General features: G+C 38.3%; 1 protein-coding gene across 7 annotated transcripts in view; it reads right to left on the reverse strand.

Moving 5' to 3' along the window:
* epha7 (eph receptor A7) overlaps window positions 1–21,643 on the reverse strand; it is a 132,654-nt gene that overhangs the window by 16,975 nt on the left and 94,036 nt on the right. For 4 of the 7 annotated variants that reach the window (XM_049479371.1, XM_007254920.4, XM_007254921.4 and 1 more), the window contains exons 6-9: window positions 13,186–13,310; window positions 8,880–9,054; window positions 5,457–5,565; window positions 2,248–2,303 (exon numbers count right to left, since the gene is read on the reverse strand). In XM_049479371.1, the coding sequence (XP_049335328.1) occupies window positions 2,248–2,303; window positions 5,457–5,565; window positions 8,880–9,054; window positions 13,186–13,310 (465 nt within the window). Of the gene's footprint in view, window positions 1–2,247; window positions 2,304–5,420; window positions 5,566–8,879; window positions 9,055–13,185; window positions 13,311–21,643 lie in introns of all 7 variants that reach the window. The other 3 variants (XM_049479359.1, XM_049479366.1, XM_049479354.1) reach the window with 1 other exon arrangement.

Below are 21,643 nucleotides of genomic sequence, written 5' to 3' on the forward strand. Positions count from 1 at the left end.
GTATATGTGTGTAATACTGTGGATTGAGGAATAGTTGAGGAATGGTTAAATGCTCATACACCTTGGAACAATGGAATGTCTCACCCTTCTGATACCCTCTTTCAAGCCTCAAGCCTCAAATTTTGATCACTCACATCACCTTGCCATGAGTAAGCTGGCCAAAATTTAGCCTCACCCACTAGATAACATTTCATAGTTAAAGCCAGTAGTTCTCAACCTTATTTTTTTTGGCCATGTACCACCAAAGACAAAATGAAAACCTCCAAGTACCACCTACAAGCCATTTCACAGAAACACATGTAGTTCCCATAAACACAGTTATTTATACACAGTAAGCCTAGACGTGTAATCCACACATATACGTCATCATATCTTTAGCCAATAGTTCTTTGCCTGTTGTGTGGAGCTTGCTCGCTTTTGTAGTCTGTAAGTTAGTATTTTAATTAATAACTGATTAACTGATGTTAATACTGATAAAAGTTTAGCTTACATACAGGTTCTAACATCGAACACTAACTAATGTAATGCAAAAAAAAAAAAAAAATACAGTTAGAAACGTCATAGATTTCAGTTCTTAATATTTCAATGCAAGCAGATGTTTTTCTGAGGTCATCTGGTTAGTGTACCACCTTGGGATGCTTCGAGTACCACCAGTGGTACCCAGTATCACAGTTTGAGAACCACTGTCTCAAGCAATCATAGCACAGATGTTCCAAAGTCATCCCCTGAGGTAACACCTCATGATCAATTCACATACTGCTATCCTATGACTGTTAGCATGTCACTGTAAGACTAAAGAATCACAGAGGAGCCCTTTTGTTTAAGAGTGTGCTGTTTCTAAGCTTTGGCAAGTGTCAGTATACACTCACCGTCCAAATGTTTGTTGACAGCTGCTTGTACAATGTTTCTTTTGCAAATAAAAAAAAAGAGTATTTAAAAGCTGTTTGTCCTTGCTGTGCTTCAGAAAGGGCTTTCACTTTTTTCTGAAAAGACTTTAAGCCAGATTCTAGAACATTGCATTCCTGTTGGATTTGATTTTATTCTGACACAAACACAAACAACAATATTAAAAGGAAAAAAAGAAAATATTGCAGTCATGTACTAATGGAGGATGATCAGTTTTGCCACTGCAATTCGTTGCAAAAGTATTGAATGAAACTCTGGAACTGCTCTATTGCCTAGCGAATAAATTAAAAGCAATGAACTTTGATGCTATAGAGGAACATTAGTAGGCCACTTGAGCTAAGATGTAATCAGTAGTTTTATAATATATATATATATATTTTTTAAATGTTGTCCAGCTCAAGTTCCTTAAGAGGGACTTAGCGACAGCTCCAGAAGAGACAATGACCTATGTCGCTCGTCCCTTTGCCTCCTGTAATTGCTTCGTCCATCCCAGCTGTCGGCATATCTGATAGGACACGTCTTATCACCGCTCGCACCGCTGGCGCAACTCATCATGACAAATTGGGTCCACACAAAACACGCGTGTCCTATTGTGCTGCGGCCGCCCCTGCCAGTCGGTTTCTTGTCGTTTACCAAACGAGGGCCTTTTATTAGCCGAGAAGGCTTTGTTGGAGGTTCCTTGTGCCTCTGTTGTGCAGCAGAGCATACTGCTTGGCAGGTGCTAAGGATGGAGCGCTGGATGTTAGCATGCTAGCAAGCAGCGCTTGTCAAGCTATGCAGCTGTGTGGGAGCGAGCTAGCGGTGCCACCTTGACCCTTTGTTTCCAAATCAGCAGTTTGCCTACAGCGCTGATCATTAGCGGAGCGTGTCTGGGGAGGCCGGCGGCACAGCCATCTCCAGGGGCTTCATTAGAGAGTGTTGAGGGGAAGCAGCTCGTTGGGTGAAGGGCCCGGGAGCAGGGGCTTAGCAGCCCAACCCAGAGCGCTACATCTTAGCCATGGGAACAGATCCGGAAGGCGCTAACGTCGATGCTTAAGTGCTGTGGGTGTGGGGAGTGCTTCGTCTTATCTTATTGACCTGTTTTTTAAAGGGAGCTAGTGACTAAACTTCACGAAAGGAATCGGAGCCAAAACGTTCTTGAAAGTCGAGCGGCTGAAGGCGAAGATAAGTACATCAAATGCAATGAGAAATAGTGAGACTCTACTCGTCTTTCCCTATTTGCTCTCCTTAAACCTGCCCTATGGTAAAAAAAAAAAAAAAAAGATCTCAAAGAGAGAGTGTGTGTTTTTGTGTGTGTGTATGTGGTGGTGGGTGCATAAACGAAGAGAAGCAGATACTCACACTGAAAGTAGAGCTCCTCGTCTCCTTCCTGGTCAGCCTTGCTGTAGCCGCAGTGCCTTCATATAGAAACAGGACATAAAAGGAGAAGCAATAAACAAGTTGTACTGGAACACGGGGACATGAAGGTTCACAGTATTTACACTGCTGTAAAATGAGCCTACAAATCTATAAAAAGAGTCTTTAAAAGCGGGGATTTCTGCCTGCAGACAGACATCTTAGTTTCTATATGAAAGAGCAAAGCAAAACATTATGACCACTTACAAATTAAGCTAATAATAGTATTAGCTATTAATGATTTTTTTCTGTAACAACATCACAGATCTGGGATGTATGTAAACATACATAAATACTTGGACAAAGAGCCAAATCTTATGACCAAAATCTGGGTCGTTGAGGGTTTCTAAGCAACATGGCTCCAGGTCAGCTGTGGTGAGCACATTAAAACTGACAGTAGTCAAAGTAAAGAAGAACAAACACCTTCCAGCTACAGGGTTTTAAGCTGGTGTTTGGCTCATTAATGTTTATGATGAATTCAATGAAGCCTAGCCTTTCCGGTTGGAACTGGCAGAAAGGCTACTGTAACACAGATTGCAGGTATTGTTAATGATGGTTCTGGGAGAAATACTTCACAACACACAAAACATATCATCGCTGTCCAATGAAAAACACTTATCTCCAAAACAGCACCATTACAGGAGAGAGAAAAAACCTTGTAAACTTTCAATGGAAGCCAAAGTCAATGTAAAAAATTCGGCACAGTGTAAGGGACAGTTTGTCTGTTCAAATTATGTAGTAAACTAAAAATTGAAGATAAAAGATAAGTGTTTTTCAAAGGACAGCGACAATATGAAACCCTAGATAGCTAACCCATGGCTAACCCCATGTCCACTGCCAAAAAAATGCTCAGGTCATTTTTAGAGGTCTTGTAGAATGAGCTGAATTAGGTAGGTGTATGTGAACACCTACTAACAGCATATTTTGCCAAATGGTCATAATGTTTTGGCTCACTGGTGTACATGATGACATAATGTGCACTAATATCCTACACTGAGATGTACCGAACCAAGGTCTACGGCCTTATTTTAATTTATGTCGAAGTTTGGCTGCCAATATTGGAATTAGACAACAATAATTAATTAATTTTCTCATTTTCCATCAAGCCAATGGCAATGCAAGCTAGCCCTTTGAACTTGAAGTGGATAACTGATTACAGCACCGCATCCAGCCAAATATGAGCATGCTTATAAGTGATGGGAGATGGGAAAGGCTGGCTGAGGGGAAGCTCATGTCGGCATGCTTCCACCGAGCTGTCAGCGTGCTCCAGTAAGATGGCAATACGAAAAGATGAAAAATTGGTCCGGCACAGCTGGCCAGGCCGTGACTGACAAGGTAGAGAAAGGTGCTTGTGGAGAAAATGGCGGGAGGTTTGTGCTGACCAGTGCAGGGTCGCTCCACGCACACACAGGCTTACAGGCATATATAAACACACACACGAACACACAATCACACACTCACACACATACAAAACAGGGCCTAGCTTCCCAAAAGCAAGAAACTTAAGAATAATCTTTGTGCTAAAAAGCTTTTGGGAAGCCCACCCCAGTACGACAGGGGGGTAACGATACACACATTACATAATGTGTACATTTTTGCACCACATTATGTTTTCAATACAGACATAAAAAAAGAAAAATGCTGCAAATAACACTAGTTATATATTGCAAATATGGCTATTTAAAATGTACTAGGTTAATGGAAATGGATTAATAAAGAATTGGATAGTAAAGTATTCAGAATCTGTAAATGAAATTTGTGATGGTACATCCTTAAAGGAAACGATTTAAATGTATGCACATCTCAAAACATATTGTTAAATACAGCACTGAAAAAAAATAAGAGACTACATAAAAACTATGAGTTTTTCTTTTGATTTTACCAAATTGAAAACCTCTGAAATACAATCAAGAGGATGATGGATGATCACAAACCATCAAACCAAGCTGAACTGCTTGTATCCAAAAGCAGTGTGTAAAACTGGAGGAGGCGAACATGATGCCAAGATTCATGAAAACTGTGATTAAAAACCAGGGTTATTCCACCAGATATTGATTTCTGAACTCTTAATAGTTTAGAAATATAAACTTTATAAAAATGAAAGCTTTTGTTATTTCAGCAATTTCTCATTTTCTGCAAATAAATGCTCTAAATGAGACTATTTTTATTTGGAATTCGGGAGAAATGTTGTCTGAAGTTTATAGAATAAAACAACAATGTTCATTTTATTCAAACATAAACCTACAAATAGCAAAATCAGAGAAACTGATTCAGAAACTGAAGTGCTCTCCTATTTTTTTCTACACATAACTAAAGTGGTCAGTATGCCATTTTATCTTTAAAAGTGATAATCTTGTAATAAACCAGACAAAGCCATAATTAGTACATAAACATCAGTAACCAATTGCATATTTCACTAATTAAAAAGTATAGCTTAACCTGTTAAAATGTAATAATGTTGTTTAGAACTTTTTTTTATTAAAATGAATTAAAAAAGAAAGGAATACAAATACTGGCACTATTATTCCTGCATTATGTCTGTGTGTTGAAATATTGTATTGTATTGTATTTTTTTGTTGTGTGTAACTGTACACTTATTGTGATATATTGACTATACTGTCCACTATATAATCTCTATTATCAAATATAAGACCTATACCTATACCTTTCATGTATAATAATAATTAACAGCCAGATGACTTAAAACATGTGAAAGTCCATGCTGGCAATGAGCAGGATCATGTTTTATCAAATTAGCCATAAATATTCTTAATTTCATAAATATTCACCCAAAAAATGCATCATGTTATTATATAAAAAGCACAATAAACAGTGCATAATCATTATCGCAGTATTACTGCTTTAACACTGAAGGATTAATATGAGTATCGTGACACCCCTACAGTACCCCAACAGGAGGAGAGGAAAAATGAGATGAAGCACATGCACATCCATTCCCAGAATTCCTGGGCACTGGTGAGACAACGGCACACACTGGGCATGCTGATGATTGGCGGATGATATCGGGCCAGAGGGGAGTGTGTTGGGGAGAACTCCACGGCTATGGTGGCCTGTGAGGGACAGAAAAGGCAAAGCATGCCAGAGCAGAGGAGACTCACAGGAGCGGAGAGTCAATCGGGCCCGCGAGAGCGTACCTTCTCCCGATGATGAAGCCAAACACCATGAAGACCAGGATGATGGTGCCGGCTACTGCCACTACTGCGATGATGATGACTGGGTTCTGCTCGCTGGACACTATTGTGGCTAAAACACAAAAAAACACACAGACCAAGAGACTGCTGTTAATTCTCAGGCTTATTTTCATTAAGAATTACTACATTATTAGGTTTTTTGTGTTTCACACAACACCAAATTTGATGTAGCGGTTTTATTTTGCATTTCTCTGATATCTTACATATATTACACACAATAATTTATTGTCCTGACGGACAGTTCTGGTGGAAACAGGAGAGTTGAGGTGCACACTGAATTCTGCCGTGAATTGGGCAGCCGTGGTTTTGTGTTTTTTGGATACAATCCGGGTTAGCACCCGAACATCCCTTTCAGACAGCTTCCTCTTACAGCGTCCACAGTTAATCCTGTTGGATGTGGTTGGTCCTTCTTGGTAGTATGCTGACATTACCCTGGATACCGTGGCTCTTGATGCATCACAAAGACTTGCTGTCTTGGTCACAGATGTGCCAGCAAGACGTGCACCAACAATTTGTCCTCTTTTGAACTCTGGTATGTCACCCATAATGTTGTGTGCATTGCAATATTTTGAGCAGAACTGTGCTCTTACCCTGCTAATTGAACCTTCACACTCTGCTCTTACTGGTGCAATGTGCAATTAATGAAGATTGGCCACCAATATTGCAATTTAACTAAAAATACTTATACAAGAAAAATGGTAATATTAACATGCATTTTGTATTTTTTTAGAATTCCTACATTGACAAATGCATATAGTCTGTAAAGACACAGGCGCGAAGAGCTGTCCTTTTAAGATGTTAAAACTAAGCCAGTGATCACATGCAGCTATTTAAATGCTCTGTATATATTCTACCTGCATTAACCTGCACCATCATATACTGTAGCTTATGTGGTCCCCGAAAATCCTTGTCACAAACTTGCTGAAGGCTCAGTTTTTACACTGCCGTGCCACAGCCGAGCATGTAGGATGAGGCGGAGAGTCGTAGCCCCCTTTTTTTTGTCGCCTCCTCTCTGCTCTATTTTAGGGTCTCGGCGAGTGCACGGTTCTACTGTTTCTGAAAATGGGCTTAATAGTCCCCCATGGTAACGTGGTGCCCTTCATTTGAAACAATGACACATTCAGGTTGGATTGTTTCTCGTTTGGGCCGCTTCTCCGCCGCTAAAAGTCTGCTCGCATTGACAGAGTGCTGAAGGAACAGGATCTGCAGCTCCAGCTTGCTAAATTATACACTGGGACAGCAGTATTTAAAGAGCACATCATGGCTGGTAAGTTGACAAGTATTCAGCCTTTTTATGCAGAGGTTGTGGCTAAGCTCAGCTCAAATACCAGCTCCCTGTAAATCTGCAACAAAAGTAGAACAGAGAGCAGACCAGTCTGCCATGAGCAACTTAAAACCAGCGCAAGTCTGAGACTGGTAACTTCAGGTAAAAGTTGTCTGTTCACTTATATGAACATTTTATTCGAATACAGCATTCTGTCTGAGACTAGAACACATTAAACGGCTTGCAGGAGGCAGGTTAGCTTAAAGTTAGCACTTCAGCTCATGGTTGGCTTTATATTAGCTTATATTTAGATTGTGGTTCACATGTTAGCTGGTAAGTTACGTGTTAATTTACATCTTTCTTTTTTTAGCTTTCATTAGCTTTCAGCACTTGTACACTGAGATCATACTACTTGTATTTTGTGTTTCACATTTCACTACGTTTGATGTAGTGATTTTACTTTGCATATCTTAAATATTTTACATATATTACATACATTAGTAAATAAATTACTATGTTTAATGTTAATGTTTTTATATATTTTATAAAATATCTATCAAAATAAACTAAAATTGTACAACTGCTAAGTTTTTTACAATTTTACTGAATGTACTTATACAAGACAAATGGTAATAGTAACATGCTTTTAGTATTTCTTCAGGAATCCCAAAATGATCTGACAGATCATCTGGAAACAATATCTATATCTATCTATCTATCTATCTATCTATCTATCTATCTATCTATCTATCTATCTATCTATCTATCTATCTATCTATCTATCTATCTATCTATCGAGATATTTCGAACTAGTTCGAAGAAGCGGTGTACTTTAATTCAAGGAATGAGATTATGGAATAATTAAAGTTAAGAGTTAATTAAAGTTTTAATTGAAATAAAGAGTGATGTTAAAAATGCTATATCAATGTGTGTGTGTTTAAAAGAATGACAAAAGTTGGTTTGTTTAATAAATGAAATTAGTATAATGTGTAACTATATAAACTGTTGTTTGAGAAGGATTTAATATTTTTGTTTAGTTTTGTTTTTGGTAAATTACTATTGTTTTCAATTATTTCGGGTTTAAAAGGGGCAGATATTATATGATTTTTTTCTTCTTTCAGCTGCCTTTCATTTTATTCGTGATTTGTATGTTTTTTCTGCTGTATATGAAATGTAAGTTGTTTATTGTTAGTTGGAAACAATATCTATGTATCTATGTATCTATCTATGTATCTATCTATGTATCTGTGTATCTATCTATCTATCTATCTATCTATCTATCTATCTATCTATCTATCTATCTATCTATCTATCTATCTATCTATCGAGATATTTCGAACTAGTTCGAAGGAGCGGTGTACTTTAATTCAAGGAATGAGATTATGGAATATTTAAAGTTAAGAGTTAATTAAAGTTTAAATTGAAATAAAGAGTGATGTTAAAAATGCTATTTTAATGTGTGTGTTTAAAAGAATGATAAAAGTTGGTTTGTTTAAAAAAATAAAATTGTATTATGTGTAACAATATAAACTGTATTCAGAAGGAAGGATTAAATGCTTTTGTTTAGTTTTGTTTCTGGTAAATATTGGTCCTATTGTTTTAAATTATTTTAAGGGGTAAAAGGGGAAGTTATTATACGATTATTCACTTTTTTCTGCTGCCTTTCATTTTATTTGTGATTTGTATTTTTTTTCTTCTGTATATAAAATGTAATTTGTTTATAATGAAGTGAATAAATCTTCTAAATAAATAAATAACATAAATAAATTTGCCATTCCCATGAAGGATGTATCATATTCGTTCTAATTATGATTTTTAACAATCACTACACTCTAGACAGTTTATACATTCAGTTACAGCATCAGAAACCTCACAGCAAGTCTATGTAAGATTACATATAGTAACAACCCATTGTTTTTTTTTAAGGAAAGTGTGTGGTGATTTTGGTGTATAGTCTGTATATGATGCTAATGGCCCGAATAAACCATAAAGCACACTTTTGGGGTCACAAGGCTGATATTTAACTTAACGCTCTTCCCCCAGTCTAGAACCTTAAATACAGGGTAACTGCACCAGAGATAAGGACAGCCTTTGATCCGTACCAGCACCTGACGACTCCTCCCTGGTGGTGACCTCCAGCCTGGGGCCGAACATGCCGTAGCCGGCGGCGGTGAAGGCTCGGATCTGAAACACGTACGCCGTGCTGGGCTTCAGGTTGTTGACGGTGGCTGAGGTGGACTTGGACTTCACCGTGGAGTAGATGCGGTCCTTCTGGTCCTTCACATGAAAAGAGAGAAGAGAGGGACAATGACCGCTCTGTATTCAAGGCGATGAAAATAAACACTTTTGCTGGTGCGCTGGAGGGTTTTTGTGAAGAAGTGGCATTCAAAAGAATGGAAAAGAAAAAAAAAATAAATCAGCATTCATCCGTTACTGTGGTAACTGAGAGAAAGCAGCGTGTCAAGAGTGCCACTTCGTCCACAATGGCCATGTCAGAGGCTCCAGCCTCAAGAGGACTGAATGTGATCTGTTACTCAGTCTTTCACAACTACATACGTTTACACGCACATGCCTCTAATGGAACGTATGGAAGCGAGGAGTGAGGACAACCTGTGATGCAGCTGAAAGCACATACTGTCGGTGGGAGTGTACTGTACGTTTCTGAGTCATTCCATTAACACGCTGCCATGTGAGCCCACAGCATTTAAAGCTGCGTGTGGAGGAAAATCTGCTAAAAAAATCTCAAACAGATGCACTGTTTAGAACATTACTGCTCTGTTGCCAAATGTTTGACACCTGGCACCTGCTCATCTTACATTTCTTATGAAATCAAGAAATTTACCAAGCTTCTGCTTGCCTCCATAAACTTTTGATCAAATAGTGTATTTACTGCATTATTCATGAAATTAACAAAACATGTAGGACCAGTGAAAACCTGCTCCCTATGGGAATTTTACTTTGTATACAGTCATTGACATCTCATCTTTATTGTTCACAAACTTTTGACCATAAAGTGTATTTTTTTTTTTGTGTAATTTAAAATGCTATATTATTTGCAGTAAAAATGAAATTGCATTTAAAATACTTTAATTTACAAAAAAAGTCATCTGTACTCCTTATAATCTGCTGGACCTTATGTATGAATTTTACCAGTCAGGTTATAAGAAGCAGTAAAGCTATTCTGCTAAAGTACAGCGTTATAAGGGAGTTTCAGTTTAGTTTACCAGCACCGGGGCTAGAACAGTATTAGCATTAACTGCTAACCACACTAAGCACCAGCTCTTTCACCATTCAGAAGTAAGTAGTATTAACCCGTAGTATGCTGCTAACCCCGGCTAGCACTGCTGGAGCAGCATTGGCATTAGCCGCTAAGTGCTAGCTCTTCAGAGGTGAGTATATCGGACTGTAGCCTGCGTGTTTACCGTGTTAAAACAAGCTATGTGGGACGAACCGCTAGTTAATATCTCCATGGTTTACCAAAACACTCAGGGTTCCTTATGATGCAGTGCACCTTATGTCCAAAAATAAGCATAGTAAAAATGTGTTACTAGCCACTGCTGTCCAACATTTTACTATATAATGTATTCATTACACAACTAATATATATATATACATATACATATCAGAAATTAGTGCATCCCTGCTGCCATTACATCAATTATTGACTAAAACGTTGTGGACATTTACTACTACATACATCACTAACACGGTGTGTAAGACATGTTTTCATATTCTTTTTTTTTTTTTTTTTTTTTTACAAAATCATAAGTTTTAATCATAGGTGTTTTTCCCTCTGTTGTCCACAAACATTAGATCATTTAATGTATTTACACTGCTGCAATACACACATAAGAAAAAAGACTGTATCAGGATGCACTGATGCATTCCTATAACCCCTAATTGTTAGCAGTATATACTGTATCTCAAAACACATTCTCACCCAGTAATCACAAGGTAGGTAATCATGGCTCACAATAATAAATAAATAAAAAATATATATCAAACTTAACAAAACTCTCTCGGACTGAACGGAGGCTGGTGTTAGGAGTAGAGTCAGGCTTGTCTCTAATTTTCCACCCGGGCAGTCTACGTCTGCAGCAGGCAGCCCGGGACATGCCCCACGAGACCCAAATTCAACAGGCCGATCAGTGAGACCCTGCAAATTTCTTGTTTCTTTGGCGCTTTCGCGCTGGGCTCCTGCACTGGGCTCTCGCGCTCATGCTCTGCTAGCTGACTTGTTTGAGTGTGAGTTAAGACACTATGGAGCTTGATAAGGGATAAGGAGGTGCAGGGACAGACTACTAATGCAGTCTGGGTATAACAAGGGTTTGTGTGTGTGTGTCTGTGTGTGTGTTTAGGTGTTGTTGTTTTTTTTTATCTGCTAATGAATGTTTTACTGTGCGCCTGTACTTCAGCATGTCTGAGGAGGTGTTGTTTAGGAGCTGAGGCGGAACAGCATATGTAGCGCAGCGATTGGCTGAGCATACGTGTGTGAGTGCAGGACTGAAATATTCTACAGTGTGAAGGACTTCTGACTAATTAAAATCTCCTGAGTGTCTTATTCATTATTGTAATTATGGGGGAAGGATGCGCTCCTGACAGACCTGAGGTTTCGCCTCTGTGCTGCAGGCAGAGCGAATGCAAATGGTGAGGAGAAAGAGCAGTGCCAGCCAGCAGAAAGAAAAAAATAAAAAGTTAAAATGAAAGAAAAAAAAATGCATGGGAACTGAGCTGGAGAAAAATAAGTAACCGCTAGTGTGGGGCTGCAGCGGCTTCCTGAATATAAAAATAATGGTATTACATTTGATGGAATGTAAATTTGCATTAAAGAGCCCGCATAGTAAGAAAACAAATGTCCTCACTCAACTCAACTGGCAAATTTGATGTTTTCAAGGCTGTTGACACTTTCTTTTTAAATGTGACTCATTTTCCTAGAAATGTCTTCAACATGGGAGCGGTTGCAATATGTGCCTTTTAATTTTGTGCAATGGAAGGCATCACCCCAAATATTTATGAGGTCAGTTATCTCTCTTTCTCACCAGTGAAAACATCCCTCATTGCTGCCATCCATGTTCCTCTAAACCATCCACTCAACAAATATAGAGGCTTCAATACCACATGTAAAAGTGGTTCAATTTGTAATTGAAAATGCCAAATTCAGTGTGTTTTCTACCGTTTACACTGGCATGCGGATAACACATCTTATTTAGATATGACAAAAAATGTTTGGATTGGGATTTTAAATCCCTGTTTGGCAGATTGAAACATGCTATCAGTATGTGATCGTTTGAAAGGAGTGGGATAGATAGATAGATAGATAGATAGATAGATAGATAGATAGATAGATAGATAGATAGATAGATAGATAGATAGATAGATAGATAGATAGATAGATAGATAGATAGATAGATAGATAGATAGATAGATAGATAGATAGATAGATAGATATTGTATAAATCCAATAATATATCTAATAAAAGCCTTGTTTAGCTTCATCTACTTAAGTTCAATGTAAATGATCATTTTATCCCCATCATTGAAGAGAAGGCCAAAGACAAAGGGCAGGGAAAATTAATTCACTTGTTTGGATTGATAGAAAAATGAAGGATGGATAGATGGATGGATGGATGGAATGGATAGATATTAAACAGATACAATGTTTGAATTAGAACTGTTTTTGATACATAAATCTGAACAAACCAAACATGGGACGATAAGAGCTAAAATGTACAGATTGTAACTAAAACCAAATGTAGATAATTTTGTTTTATGTTCTTAAACACAAATGTAAATGCCAACCGAAGAAGGAACACATCATCATCTAGGGGTTCTTTTTTTTTTTTTACATATATACCCTGAAGCAAAACATTTTTTTTAAACCTGCTGAAACAACATGCAAAAAAAAAAAGAACATCAATGTTAGTTCCCCTCTTATGTTGATGACCGTTCACAGATTGTTCTTCATCACAAATGAGTTCAAAACAGGGTTTAAATTAGTGATTAGATCTGAACTGTGTCAGTACTTCCCTAACTCCATAGATCCATAGATTCTTCAGAAGGAAAATCAGCCACTCAGCATCAGTATATGGCATACATCATGTACAACTGGCCATTCATTTTGATGGCCGGTGTATAAATGTATATGACACCATTACAGTTTTATCCGTCTCAGTGTTTTATCAGCCTGCACTAGTACCCACACGGTCTGCGACACTAATGCAGAGACAGAGCTCCCTGCTTTTTTAGTCCCACACTCCTCCCACACACACACACACACACACCATACACATTCTCTACCTCGCCGACTTTCTCATTGCCTGTCTAACTTACTCTCTCTCTCTCTTCACTCTCGCTCCATCCCCGGCTTTAATAGACTCTGCAGTGGAGGCTATATTGCAGTGAGCTCACCTTCTCATAGTACTTGATCTCGTATTCGGTGATGACTCCATTGGGCTGCTCTGGTTCCTGCCACGACAGTTGGACACTGTGCTCCTGCACCCTCTCCTTTATCACCTCACTGACCTGAGATGGAGCTGAGAGAACGAGAGATAGACAGGAAGAGAGACAGAGAGAGAGAATCATTAAGAGCATGGTTATGTAAAACACACAAACACTAGCCAGATGGAATTCACACCAAGGCCAGTAATACTTGAAGCAACAGTTTGACTGCAGTCTGATGTTTGTTTAGCTTTAGATTTTCAGATGCTTATGTAGCTAATACATAATAGCTTATGTACACAGCTTGGCTCAAGATGAGTATAGTTATTTATCTTAGCACATCTGCTTTTCCCCAACTGGATTTAAGCCACATCTTTTATACGGAAATCAGTTTAGTTCAGGATAATGTTGGTAACATTAACATTGAAAGCAGGAAATATCTTGATATTTTTTTACTGGATTTTTCATATATATATATATATATATACGTATATATATATATATATATATATACGTATATATATATATATATATATATATATATATATATATATATATATACGTATATATATATATATGTATATATATATATATATATATACATATATATATATATATACATATATATATATATGTATATATATATTTTTTTTTTTTCTGTCAGATTTCAGTTTCTAACTGCACTTGGTCACACTGTCCTTATATATATAAATACATGTATAAAATATCGTTTTGTAGACTTAGGCAAGTCACAATTTATCAGACTTTAGCAAGTCAGTTAATTAAGACATAATTATGGTATTGAAATACGTTTTCTATTTGCAAATGATACAACAAAATGCTCAATTCTGGCCAAACCCAAACTGAACAAAATGAAACATACCAAATATGAACATTAATTTTGCCACTTTTTTACCACTGTATAAATGAAATAGCCTAAAGGTTTTTTTGTACTTTTCTAAGATAAATCTATTACAAAACACACACACACACACACACACACACACAAAAAAAACATTTATTGTGCAGTGAATATTTCTAATATCCTGAATCTCAATAAGATAGCGTAATCAAAATTGTTTAGTTTTTTTCATTTTTGGCAAAACATCAAAAGTTGCCAAATATTTGAGTCATCTGTCATATTTATGAAAAAGACGCAAAACTTTAAAACTTTAAAAAGTAACTACTGCGCTACATATGCAACTACAGCCTGTTAGCTAACTGTGGACTAGACCAACCTACACTGATGACCTGTTGGTAAAAAGCACAGCGCTGGTGTGAAATAAAGTGTGTTCATTCTGGTAATTAGTTCATTAGACACATTGACACTGACCCTCATAAATGAGACCAGCATTCTGTTCTCATGTTATTTTTCCTTTCGTTTTTTTTTTCTTCACTATAGAAGCCAATGTGAGTGAAAGTAACTACAACTGCAGCTCACAATTTAAACTCTGAACACTCTTGCTCTGCAATATGAATGAAGCGATGGAGGCAGTAGTGACACCGCAGGGCACACCGGGACACCAAACACGTCTTCACATCTTGGCTGATGGACAATGTTTGGTAGGACCTGAACACACACTATCGCATAAACACAACTCGCCACTCTCCTCCGCCCGCTCTGATGAATATTCACACGGCGCCTCCTAAATGTTTACACCTCATAATGGAAATTTCAATTAGAGAGCAAACAGAGGAAGATGGCCTTATCCCGGCCAGAGGAAGAAAAAAAAACTGCAACGTCTGCCTTATGAATGCCAATTAAGGCAAATTAATTCCGACGGCACGGGGCGGAAGTGCCTCTCGTTCTGCCTGAGACGAGTGAGTCACTCTCAGAGGCTTTTTACAGCAATGTACCTGAAACCTCAGCAGACACACACGCTCTCTTCCCAAAGCTCCAATTAACCGCCTGCACTCAACATCGCCTCTCTACCTTTTTCCCGTCTCCGGCTGCCGACTGTTTATCACTCTGTTATTAGTCGCTTTTCATTTCATTTACAAAACAGTGATGCTAACCACACACAGTTGTTTGCTGAGGGATCTGATCGGGATATGATTCACAGTCTAGATGACCCTCGGATCTCTGAATTTATTATATTGTTATTCAAATTGAGAAAAAAAAAAAAAAATCAAGTGCAACTGGCTCGCATTGCGATACAACTTCATGAATAATTCAGCCATGATAAACCCCACAACGATTTCTGCTATTATTTTTTTTTCTTGCTTTAAAAGCTACATGGAAATAGCTTCAGCTGGAGTGACCTTTGACTGACCACCATAAAAGACAATGTGGGCGAATTTAGCACAACCAGTGAGACCAGTAACCAGTTGTGTTAATTTAAATGTACTGACATCTAAATTTGTCTTAGTTCTCATCGTTGGACTGCAAGTCCAAATACAATTTTTGGATTTTGGCCAATCTAGACAATATTTAGATTCATTTTAATAGTCTGAACAGCCAGAAACCTCATGACATTTTTGCTAATTGGATCTAAACCACATTTGTAGGTGGTCTGAACAGTAATTACACAATAATGACACTTCTTCTTATTCCTCTTATTCTGAAGTCTCTGGACGTGCAAATCAAATTTCAATGTGTCTTTTGCCTGCATCACTTACATACAACATCATAAACAATGACCTCAATAAATCTAGAGTGATGGTGAGTGATGTGGAGGTTCAAGACCAGAACCAAAGGTTAGATATTAACCCCAAGTTCTTGAGCGCACCAATTCATGCAGATACAATTATTTAAATTGATCTGATTTAAAAAGACATTTGATTTGCCTGCACTTGGAACACAGCCCTTTTACAGTTTTACACCTAATCACCATCACTTTTTCTGGGGGGGTGAAGAGCACAAGGCTGCAAATATTAGTCGATACAATCAACAATGTCAATTATTTAAATTTGTCGACTTCAAATTTCACTGTCGACTAATCGTTATTTGTAACAGTACCGCATCACACAAAGTGCTGGGAACAGAAGTGCAATAGGAAATTGGTAAATGGTTCATTCACTCAGGTTACACTCAACTTAGTCTGTGTCTCCAAAAGTGCCCAAACACAACAGATTACATATTTAATCACTAATTATTAGTACTTTCCACAGTTAAACAACATCTAGACATTTAAATGTCTTTTAAATCTTATTTTCAGATATTTCTATCGTTTTTAGAGATGGAGAATATGCCAGAAATTGAAAATTTTCAATTGCTATTTGAAAGAATAATCATCAGATTAGCTGATTATCAAAATAGCCAATAGTTGCAGCCCTAGAGGAGAATACACCTCCCTATTCTATCCTTACTATCTCCTACAGAGGGACAAAAGAGCATCCTGACCAGGTTGTCCTGTATGTGAAATGACAGCTGATTGCTTGAGACAGCCTAGAATATCATCAGAACATCTGTCTACCTACCGATGACACCCCCTTGCAAAACGATGCATCCACGAGACTCTGAATGACCTCGGAATGACCCCTTCCCACCCCTTATACAGACTATTTTATCCTTCTGCCATCTGGCAAAAGGTACGGGAGTGTCTGTTCCACCACCACCTGACTTGACTTGACTTGTGACTTATCTAAATGAGGCATGTGTAGTTCCCACTCCACCCTCATTACCTTCTACAGCGGGACAACAGAGAGCATCCTGACCAGCTGTTCTGAACACGACTACAGGATCAGGAGGATTGTGAGGACTGTTCAAATCATCATCATGGAGCCTACCCACTACTAATTCCACATTGTAGTGCTATTTTCATCCAGCCCACAAACGCTGTGAAATTATGGTGATGATGATATCTTTGTCTAGATCTGGCTGGAGGAACATTGCCACAGTCACAACAGAATACAAAGACTGTACAGACTTCAGTTTTACAAGTCTAAGATAAAAAAAGCTATGCTGAAACTTAAATGTTGCCGTTTTACATCTGTATCAGTTTTGACCCATACACTTTTGGCCCATTATTAACCTACCTGTAAGTGTAAAGAACATATGGACACAACTAGTTGACACAGTTGAGCGATCTATAGGCAAGCCATCAACCACATACAGAGCAGCTTGATTTAGGACAGGTCAGCGTCTCTTTGTTATTGTAACGACAGGAAAAGTATGCCTTGTGTGGCTCGAAACACGCAAAAGAAAAAAAAAAAGCATGTACTAATTCTCTTAACTAATCATGAGTGTGTTTTAGGCGTAATGTTAAATAAACCAATCATCGTGTCACTTGCCATTCGATTTAAGAGCCAGGTGCACTCTGTCGCTTTGTGTGGATTGGTATTATAATGGCGCAGTGCTTCTGAGCTTCTCAGCAGAGAAAATGGACCTGTGAACTTGTGTAAGCAGGTCATTTACTGGAACATCAATGTTAGTTTATTTTGTTTTCTGTTAATTGTTGATGTAAAAGTTGGATCTGTGCATCTGTAATGCAACTTCGTCTGCGTGTAGCAACTAGGGGTGTATGCATGTTGAACATGCTCGGTGCACCTGCGTTGCCAAGATAGCAATACACCACAAATTTACTTGAATGCGGTGCACTTTCAGACTATCACGCCCATCAGCGTAAATATATTCATAAGCTCTGTTGCTGTTTAAAGGACCTGGAAGAAAGGCGTGAAAATAAACAGTTGACATGGTGTAAGATAGCAATTAATGTAAGATAGGGCCCTAAGAGAGAAATCTAAGAAAAACTATGTATGAAAATATTTTTAAAATAGCAAACGTTCAATCAGGTAGACACCACTTCTTCAGAATGTTCACTTAGTAAAGAAATGTTAAGCCATCTTAATAATAAAACGATCAGACATAATTGGTTTGAAAAAGCTCTACAGGTCCACGTGTGTGTGTGTGTGTAGTATGTGTGTGTGTAGGAGAGAAGTGTTGACATCTCTGTGTCACGCTCGCTGGCCCACTGGGTCTAAGGAGCCGGGGTCGTGACCTCCTGGGAGCAGGCCTTTTGTTCTGCGCTGACCCGTTTGTAATGCGAGGCTGTGGATTAAATTGTGATTAGGGCTGCCTGAGCGGCTGACGCTAATGCAGACGACAGCTAGCGCAGCCAGACCGCAGCAGTCAAACTTTGTTTTGACATGTCGCATGTAATCCAACTCAAACAGTGTAGCTGCACAAGGCCACACTGATCAGCTTCACTCACACTGAGCCTCAAGTACACTCGCTCCGCCAGACTTTACCTGACTGAGCTCCGTCAATCAACCACGGTGCAGAAACGTGCCTAAACATGCTGTCGGTGTGATTTCTGCCAGAGTCGCTTGTCTGTCTAATCATACGGACAACTGTAGCCAAACAGAACCACCCACGATCGCTACCACCCACTGTCCTGTCCACTGTGGGTGGTAATACTGAAACTGTGAATCTAGGAATGTTTAATTAATGCGCAACTTCCGAAAAGAAACGTCCCATCCGTCGGCCATCCATTTTCAGGCCTCGCTCCAACTTAATTATGATTCATGGCACCTTGCCAGCAGAGGTGTCAAGTAATGTTGGTCATCTATACTTAACTGAAGTAATTATATTTCAGACAACTTTTTACTTCTAATTCTTACATTTTCACCCAATTATCTGAACTTTCCACTCCTATTTACTCCTATTTCATTTTAGCTTGTCATCATTACAGTTGACAACCTTTCCAGATTATTTGCTTCAATCGGATATAGTGAATCTGATTGTTCTGACTACCATTCCGACACCCTGTCGGTTAATGTGTGATCCATCACACCAGCACACGCCACGCCCACACTCCAGCCAGAACATAGTAGACGTATGTAGTCTAGTATGAAGATGATCTGTAACAGAGACTCAAGAGAACTGGAGTGAAATGTCTCAATTAAGCTTCTTTAATATATTTACATTGTACCAAAATGTATTCATTTTTAATGAGCATATACCAATTGTTCAACTTTAACATTTTAATATAACATTATAGCCATAGAAAAAAAATAGCAGTTCACTATAGACTCCTGTGGTGCGGCCTTAGCTTTTGTCCTTAATGGCTTTTTTTTCCCTTTACATTACTTTTATTTTTACATATTTTATTTTATTTTTATTTTATTTATTTTATTTTTTTTTACATTTTAATCCCTAGTGTCTTTACTTCTACAAAAGTAATGAATGTGAATACTTTTGACATCTGTGCTTTCCAGTGCTCAACCTTACTCACAAGATACAACCTGACAAATTACACTGCTGTTCCATGAGGTAGTTTCAGGCATGTTATTGTCAGTGATTTTATTATTTTTGGTAGACAAATTGGTGTAAATTTAACAATGTAAATAGGTGGGACTGTAGAATGTGCACTGTAAACTGCTGGCGAACAGTGGATTTAAATCATCTAGTTTTGCTGCTTAAAGTCAACCATACATTACTTAATCCAAAAAGAGTATGTAATATTTGTTTTTCCATGAGAAGGGCCCTTTAAAGACAGACCTTTCATATTCCAAGCTGCTCCGGCTTTGGCTCTGCTCCCGCCCGAAGGCTGCACAAGATTGTACATTGGTGATTTTCTTTCATTTATCCCCCCCTCCCCTCCCACCCACATCCACATCTCCTCGCCTCTCCATCCGAATTCATCGTATGCAGCAAGTGTCAATTACCCAAGAGGACTCGGCCTGTGGTGACGAGGGGTGCGGAGAAGGGGTGTGAGGGGTTGGGGGGGTGCAATTTAAAATGACACTTGTACAGTTGAGAAAGCTCGTACTGGAGTAATTGGATATTTTACCCCCTTCACTGTTTGTCTGTCACTTCATTGGCGGCCTGTGTGAAAGGCTAAAGGCCCTTTTCTGAATGCTTGTCTCTTTACCATAGAGCTGGAGGATGTAATAGAAGTTATTACTGAAGCGCATGTCCTGGACATCTCAAACACACACACTTACACACACTCACACACACACACAACCACAACCTTCATGATTTTATTCTCACTCTAATCAAACCTGTTGGTGTAGGAGGCCAACTTAGCAAAGTGCAGCGGCCTGCGTCGCTCCAGCTCCAAGCGCAGCCAAAGAGCAGCAGCAGATGTTGCGCTAAGGGTATCATAGAGCACAGCCTGTTGGTGTACATAAACATGGCTCAGCCTAAAGTCTTTTAAAAACCTACAGCAAACAAGAAACGTTAACCTGGATTTAAAAACCTACTTCTACTGTTTCAGTGTTACATTCTGATTCTAAACACAGAAACAAACTACCACCAACAAGAAGACCAAGAATGTCTGTGCTTAGAGTTAAGAGTGATAACAAGCTCCTAGCTCACTTTTTACCACAGTTTAAAAATGTTTAAAACATAAGATTTCATGCTAAATAAAGCAAGTCTAAAATAAATACGATTGTTGAGATGCACTAGTTGAACGTACTCATTTTAGAGCAACAGGTTTGACCAAAAACAGTGTAAAAACCCCACATATAATAAAATGCAAAATCTACATTATTTTTAGTGTAGGAGAAGAGTTTTAATCTTGTCCATTGTTATGGTGTAGAGTAGGAACTTTAAAATGCATTTTTACAAATCATTCAATTGAAGTTTCCTAGTTTTTGGCCAATTCCAATTACTCAATCCTCATTCATATCAATTCCACAAAACCTAGGAGAATAAAAAACACCACATGTCCAAAAATGTCTCCAACCAATGTGAAGACAGTCGCCACTTCCTTTTAAACTGCTTCTAGTTCAGCATAACTGAGCAGCCAATATGCTCAGATGAAAGCACTGCTCCCTAGCTTTGTTTCAATAGCTAACAGATGCCTGTGCTCTCTCGGACTCCGACTGCTGATGTCAAGCGTTTCTCAGATCATAGTCTTGAGGACTGTGTCTTTGAGCTTAAATTCATCACTTCACTTTTGCTGAGAATCATCAGCAGGCAAACATGCAAACATGTAGCTTACAACATCACACCACACAGCATATAGTAACGCTGTATTTACACTGCATTTATACTGTTGCGTCAACGCACATATATACACACTACCCCCCTCCAACTAGATGCATGTGGGCGTTACAAATGCATTTTCTGCATCATCCAATTAAATAATGTTAATGAATAGGACATTTTTAAATGTTTATGCAAGCTTTATTTTCTATAAGCTAATACATATAAATGTATATTTATACATATACATATACATTTATATATGTATAAAGCTTCATAACATTGTCAAGTGAGCAGCATATAGGCACACAAGCAAACTTTTGCAATTAAATTATTCATTAATATTTTTAAAACCCACCAGAGACCCCAATAATCTCGGGTACCTTTCTCCACACTATATCACGCTGATCAAAGTCCCTGTAAATTGGCAGGATTGATTATAAACCGCAATGATTAGCTTTTCTTCCATGCATCTTTAGGACACTTAAAAGCGGAACTTAAATGTTTTCATACACTGCGCTGAGAACGCGTATCAGGCAAACATCTGCTCTC

Source organism: Astyanax mexicanus, chromosome 1, assembly GCF_023375975.1.
Source record: "Astyanax mexicanus isolate ESR-SI-001 chromosome 1, AstMex3_surface, whole genome shotgun sequence".
Classification (NCBI taxonomy): domain Eukaryota; kingdom Metazoa; phylum Chordata; class Actinopteri; order Characiformes; family Acestrorhamphidae; genus Astyanax; species Astyanax mexicanus.